The sequence below is a fragment of the Colobus angolensis genome, unplaced genomic scaffold (genome assembly GCF_000951035.1).
Source record: "Colobus angolensis palliatus isolate OR3802 unplaced genomic scaffold, Cang.pa_1.0 Scaffold277, whole genome shotgun sequence".
Taxonomy (NCBI): domain Eukaryota; kingdom Metazoa; phylum Chordata; class Mammalia; order Primates; family Cercopithecidae; genus Colobus; species Colobus angolensis.
In genome coordinates this window covers 1477354-1484478 of record NW_012116010.1, presented here as the reverse complement: position 1 = coordinate 1484478, position 7125 = coordinate 1477354, and the positions used below count along the sequence as shown (strand labels likewise).

General features: G+C 50.1%; 1 protein-coding gene across 1 annotated transcript in view; it reads right to left on the bottom strand.

The window, feature by feature from the left end:
* Positions 1 to 3847: 3847 nt before the first annotated feature.
* DHRSX (dehydrogenase/reductase (SDR family) X-linked) overlaps positions 3848 to 7125 on the bottom strand; it is a 216368-nt gene continuing 213090 nt past the window's right edge. Inside the window, exon 7 of the mRNA XM_011948257.1 lies at positions 3848 to 4313. Within this exon, the coding sequence (XP_011803647.1) occupies positions 4125 to 4313 (189 nt within the window). The 3' untranslated portion in view covers positions 3848 to 4124. The remainder of the gene's footprint in view (positions 4314 to 7125) is intronic.

Sequence of the window (7125 nt, the reverse complement as noted above, 5' to 3'; positions counted from 1 at the left end):
ACGAGAAGGCCACATGGAGACAGAGGCAGAGACTGCAGTGATGCGGCCACAAGCCCAGGGACGCCTGGAGCCCCCAGGAGCTGGGAGAGGCAGGAAGGATCCTCCCCTGGAGCCTCTGGAGGGAACTGGACACAATTGTAGTGGACTGAACTGTGGTCTCCCAAAAAGATCTGTCTATACCCTAATACCCAGAGTCTGGGAATGAGACTTTATTTGGAAATGAGGATTTATTTATTTATTTTTTTGAGATGGAGTTTTGCTCGTTACCCAGGCTGGGTTGCGATGGCACGATCTCGGCTCACCGCAATCTCCACCTCCTGGATTCAAGCAATTCTCCAGTCTCAGCTTCCTGAGTAGCTGGAGTTACAGGCTTGTGACACTGGAGTGATGCAACCGCATGCCAAAGGGATGCCTGGAGCCCCCAGCAACTGAGAGAGGCAGGAATTGATCCTTCCCTAGAGCCTCTGGATAAAGCAGAGCCCTGAGACACCTTGATCTTAATCTTCTGGTCCCAGAGCTGGGAGAGGAGAAATAATTCCTTTTGTCTTGAGGCCCCCAGCTATGGTCACTTGTTACAGCAGGCCTGGAAAACTGATCAATGTCATAACCTGCAACGAGCTGTCTGAACACACAGCCATGTCATGGGACCATCTACATCATCTTCAGAGACCTGAGCCTCATGGGGAGCTTGGCAGATGGGATGCCGGGGCCTCTACAGATCCAGATGTAGGGGTTCAGTCAGGCTGGTGGGAAAAATTTTAGTTATAATAGCCACAGACCCTCTGGGAAGGCCTGTGAGTTTGCATAACTTCAGTAATACACCTGGCTGAAGGCAGCCTACTCCCCTTACCTTTAGTTTAATAAATTAGAGTAGAAAGAAACGAATGTGGGGAGTTCAATTTGTTTACTCATATGGTCCTAAGACTAACCTTTGATCTATGGCAGGAGCTTAACTGCTTTCTACTTAGGGAAGTCCCTAATGTCAATTTCCCTCTAGTGGTGTTGACTCACGACCTTTGTCAATTAATCTTTACTGAATAAATGCAAGTCTCGCTGACTGATCCAGGCCACGGCCGCTACTAAGTGGCTGGGACACTCAGCCAAACTGGCAAAGCAGAATAGCTGTGTGTCAGTGTACTTCATTCATCCGTGGCTGGCTCAGGGTCTGCGGGACAGACCCCCGCACCATAAATCTTGTTGCAGTTCTCACCATATGGGCTTCAGGTCTCCCTGCAGCACCATGAGCCCAGCTACACTAGGGAGGTCAGTATCATGTGTGTATCCTGCAAGTTTCATTGTCCTTGTAACCTCGGGCAGGCTCTCCTTCCTGGAGGCTGTTTCCTGGCCTGTTGGTCTGGTTGTATTATTCCTGGTTTTCCTATGAAGGGTCTTAAGATCTAAGTGGACATCCTGCAGAGAGACTGCGTCTGTCTGCAAAAGGGGCTTGAGCTCATTGTCTCTGCGTCGAGAGTCCTGCGTGTTGAGGTCTGAGCTCTGCCCGAAACAGAAACATACCAACTGTTAGGATCACCCCAACCGGACTGTTCCCTCCCCCTCCCCACAGGCCTTACAATACAGTCCCTTGCACTCTCCGCACACCCTCCCCCAGGGCTAAAGACAAACGGCCCCCTTCACTGACCCCGCCAGTACCTGTTTGTCCAGACAGTTACAGGATGTGGTTACCATGTCTGTCAACCTTGCATAAGGAAGCCGGCAAAAAACATCTCCAGGATGCAGTCAAGACACCTGCAACCCCTACTCAGCTCTCCCACCGCAACCCAGTCCTCCTGCAGCCTTGGCTCAGCTCCCCCACCCCGACCTGGTTCCGGCCCTATAAAACCCTGCTGTGGTCTGTAAGGAGGCCTGCCTCCTCTTACCATGATGGACCCACCAAGCAGCTCAGTAAAGCCAGTTTGCCTGATTTGTAGGTCTCCTCATCCTTTCTCTCAGCTGACCTTACGCCGATGATGTAGTGAGCATCTAACGTGAATATCCCAGGGAACAAATCCACATTTCTTATCCTTTTGTACCAAGGAAGGTCCCTTGTCTAGCGGGTCCATGACATCGAATTCCTGGTTTTCTGTAAAGGAACAACAGAAATCCAGGCACCCTCGTTATCTACCAAGGAAAATCACCATCTGTGGTGGCAAACCCATTCCTGGAGGATGACTGTTTTTTTTTAAAGAGGCCAAACAGGCCGGGTGCGGTGGCTCAAGCCTGTAATCCCAGCACTTTGGGAGGCCGAGACGGGCGGATCACGAGGTCAGGAGATCGAGACCATCCTGGCTAACACGGTGAAACCCCGTCTCTACTAAAAAAATACCAAAAACTAGCCGGGCGCAGTGGCGGGCACCTGTAGTCCCAGCTACTCGGGAGGCTGAGGCAGGAGAATGGCGTAAACCCGGGAGGCGGAGCTTGCAGTGAGCTGAGATCCAGCCACTGCACTCCAGCCTGGGCAATAGAGCGAGACTCCATCTCAAAAAAAAGAGGCCAAACATTTATTATTTTCATTTAAGTTGCTTATCAGGGCAACCTTACCCATCTGGGAACAATCTAGCAGTCATGTAAGAAGCACACGCCCCCGTAATTAGTTTGAACTCCATCCTGGAATTGCAGCTGGTTGTGATTCAAAGGTACCGGCGTGCCAGGAGCTGATGTTGCGTTTGAATAGTCCGTGGGATTTTGTCACTTAGGGGAATGGATAATAAGCCAACCAGTGGTCATCAGCCTCACACATAATGAGTGCAGGCTCGTAGGGTCTACACAGTACTTTCTCAAAAGCATTGCAAATGACTCCTTTCTCCATGCTGAAATTTGAGAACCCAACCCCTATCTCTCTAACGCCAGACAAAGGATTGAGCCTTCCTTGCCTGTCTGGTGAGGAAGAGTGAGCCTCTATACCAAGATCCGTGAATGAGATCTGATTCACAGACAGGGTCTTGGCAGGTGTCATTGAGTAAACGGTCTTGAAATGAGATCATCTGGATTATCCAGGTGGTGTATCCTCTATATCAAGGATGTACCCTTTGGCTGTGTGAGGCTTTCAGAAGTATCAGAAGCCGTACACATTTCCTGTGGTTGTGGTAACAAGTAACTACCAATTTGCTGGAGCCTTAAAACAAGAAGGATTTATTCTCTGTTCTGGGGACGAGAAGTCTAAAGTCAAGATGTCAGAAGGGCCGAGATTGCTCTGAAGGGTGTAAGAGACAATACTTCCTGCCTCTCCCAGCTCCTGGTGGCTCCAGGCATTGCTTGGCTCGTGGCCGCATCACTCCAGTCTCTGCCTGCATCATCACATGAACATCTTGTCTTCTGTACTCAAATCTCCCTCCACCTGTCTCTGATAAGAACCCTCATGATGGCATTTGGTTCACTGGGATGATCCATAATGAATGACCCATCTCAAAACTCTTAATTCTATCTGCAAAGATTCTTTTCCAAATAAAGTCATATGTACAGGTTCTGAGGGTTAGGGCGTGAACATATCTTTTGAGGGTTACCATTTGATCCACAGCCGTTCAGTGGTTTACATTCTCGGATTTGACAGCGGCATCCTTCACTTGTGACTGTGCCGCTCTGGAATGAGGTTGACCAGATGCTGCTGCTGGCCACGTGAAACTGATCCTACAGGCTGGGGCAAGCAAGGCTCACACCTCCCCATGTCTGACATCTGTGAATCACAGCTGGGTCTCTGAAAAAATGAGTGAGTGCAGGAACAAAACCAAACAGGAGACCTCATCCACCACTACGTCTCAGAGGGGACATTGCGGCCCCTGAAAAGAGGTCATCTCTCTTGGAACTTTTGCACTCGGTTGTACTTAACGCGGCAAGGAAAACGGCACGTTTGTGTTGGAAAATGTAATTATTTATGGCACGTGTGATAACTGGGCACTTTGGAATCACAAGGTTTATGGTTGAGGACCACCTGGGCTGATTATCCCCCAAAATGTTTCTTTGGCTTCTTGAGGTTCTGCAGAGGTTGAGGCAGCTGTCTCAAAACTAGAGGACAGAGCCCTGTGGGCAGGTGGGTGTGAGAAACTCAAACACTGCAGTCTTCACAGACCCACAAGCCACTGACAGGTGCAATGTGTTTCTAGGGACAGCAACTATCCTGAGGCAGGATATCACAGGGTCACATCACGGACCCCAGTCATGTCACAACTCTTAGACCAGAGCTGCTGCTGCAGTTTCTGGTTGTAGGTGACGTGGAGGGACTTGGTCTCTTTCTCGTTGTACAGGTAACGGCCACCAACTCCTTCCAGCTCTGGGGTGACCGCTGCGTAGATGGAAGTCCACGCTCCCTCATCGGGGGTCTGGGGGAAGAAGAAAAGAAGGCTACAGTGAGACAGATTTCTGAGCAGGAAGCAGGATTCTCCGGACTGTCATGGATGCTGCAGGGAAAGGTGGAAGATACTCATCAGCTGCACTGAGAAATGTATGCGGAAAGCGAGGTGGGGTGATCCATCGGAACCACAGCTTCTCTGCTGCTGGGTTTCTTCAGAACAGGCACTGACAATAACGCACCCAAGTGGGTTGCATTGCAATGGTAGGTTCCTCCATCGCACTAGGCAGATGCATATTAAAATCGCTGATGTACGTACTTAATTCACGCACTCGTTATGGGACCGAAATGCTTATTCATTGACTAGAAGCAGATGAGGGAGTGCTTGGCCTCTGTATTTAATAAACAATATTAAGCAGTTAGATGAAACATGAGAACATCAAAAAGACTGTTGGTTTCAATTCAGCAAGGCATGCTACACGGGAGAACTGAGGCATTGATGGGCTGTGGCCATAGGCTTCATGGAAACAGACGGTTCAAAGAGGAACGTGAGATGCAGAAAAAGGTTTCTCAAAGACTGGGGAGTTTACCCTAGTGGCAGGCGATCATCTTGAAACACAGCACCCCCTGGTTTTCTACAGTGGGAGTTGGCCTTTGGTCATGGTCGGCGGGATGGAAGAAACGGAGGATTCCCAGAGGAATTAGAAGTTGTGGGACCTGAGAACCTTCAGAGCTAGGATGCAATAATCCAGGAACCCCTACAGTCCTTCTTAACATCTTACTGCCACAGTGAACATGTTTCAGGAGGTCATCTCTCCCAAGGAGCTTCTGGGACTCTGGTGAACGTGTCCACCACGTGGGGGCACCGTCTATGAACCAGGAAGCAGGTCCCTGCCAGATACAGAATCTGCCATGGTTTGATCTTGAACTTCTGGCCTCCAGAACTGTGAGCGACAAATGTCTGTTGTTTACAGGCTGCCCAGGCTATGGTGTTTTGTGACAGCAACACACACAGACTGAGACATCTGACGTCCAGAGTTTTGACTGGGGTTTCATGGCATAGGTATGATTGATTCAGCCGTAGGTCACATGATCCAATTCAACCGCCAGTCCCTCTTTCTTCCCCAGAGGTCAGGTGGGCCCCAAATTCCAACCCCCTCATGACATGGTTGGTGTTGCTGGTGGCTAGCCCCATCCTGAAGCCATTTAGGAAGCACCAACAGTCACCTCATTGTACAACCAGGGCGTTGCTAGCATTTGTGGAAGTGCAAGAGTTTTAGAAGTTCCTCCTTGTTCCAGAACCAGGAGTAAAGACCAGATACGGCCTTTGTCACGTCCCCTCTAGTTTTCTGGGGGTGATGATCCATCGGCCCGAACTGATCTCACCTCTCACCAGTGCCCCTCGCACTGCGGTGGCTCATGCCTGTCATCCCAGCGCTTTGGGAGACCAAGGAAGGAGGACTGCTGGAGTCCAGGAGTTCGAGACGCGCGTGGGCCACATGGGAAAAGCTAGCACTGGTGAGAGTTCAGGCACGCGCCCCCCCAGAAGGAAAAGGACAGACCCTGTGGGGTGGCCTGTGACACTCAGTCACTTCAGAAATTCTCCTGCTCCCAGTTCACTGCCTCATGGTCTTGACTTCAGCAGCCAGTGTGATGTGGAAAGGCAGGGTAGAGAATCCAGTGTGCCCACCAGCCCATCCTCTGGGTGCCCAGCAAGGGGAAGAGGAAGGCCGGACCCCAGTGCGGGGACAGAGCTGCCAGGCTCCTGAGGTTGTTTCCCACGGACTTGTCTCTGCTCTTCTGCTGCCTAAAAAGAAATGGATGGAGCTAGAGAACTTCCCAAGTCTGGAAATCACCTAGGGGTGGCTGAAGGTTTTGCAAACCCAAAGTGTCCTGGGAGATTTGGAGGCTGATATGGTCTGGCTGTGGCCCCACCCAGATTTCATCTTAAATGGTAGTTTCCATAATTCCCACATATCATGGGAGGGAGTCAGTGGGCGGTAACTGAATCATGGGAGGGGGTCTTCTCGTGCTGTTCTCGTGATAATGAATAAGTCTCACAAGATCTGATGGTTTCATAAAAGGCAGTTCCCCTGCACACACTCTGTTGCCTGCCGCCATGTAAGACATGCCTTTGCTCCTCCTTTACCTTCTGCCATGGTTATGAGGACTCCCCACCTACGTGGAACTGTGACTCACCCACATCTGTACATGCCAGGCAGTGCTAAGAACCAGGCAGGGAGGGAGGGGACGGACCTGTCTGCACAGAGTCCTGCACCTGCTGGGAACAACTCAGTGTCATCAGCTATGGCCTGGGTCAAAGCACCTTTGTTTTGGGTATTCAAAGATCAGTGAAGGGTTGAGTGAAAGGAAAGGAGAAAGAGAAAGAAAAAAAATATCAATGGAAGGAAGAAAGAGAAGGAGAAAGAAAGAAAAATAGGAAGAAGAAAGGAAGAAATGAGAAAGGAATGAAGGAAAGAAAGAAGGAAGCAAAAAAGGAGGGAAGAAAGGAGGGACACAGAGAGAGAGGGAGGCAGGCAGTAAGAAAGGAAGGAAGCAGAGAACAAGAAAGAAAAGAGAGAAGGAAGGAAGGAGAGAGCAAGGCAGCAGAGGAGGGAGGAGGAAAAAAGGGAGAAAGTAGGGAAGAAGGGAGGAATAGAAGGATGAAAAAAAGAAAAAACAGGAAGGAAGGAAAGAAGGAAGGAAGGAAGGAGAGAGAAAGGAAAAAAAAAGAAAGAAAACAAACAAGGAACCAAAGAGAAAGAAGGAAGGATGGGAGGGAAGGATGACAGGGAGGAAGGGAGGCAGGGAGGGAGGGAGGGAGGAAGGGAGGAAGGGAGGCA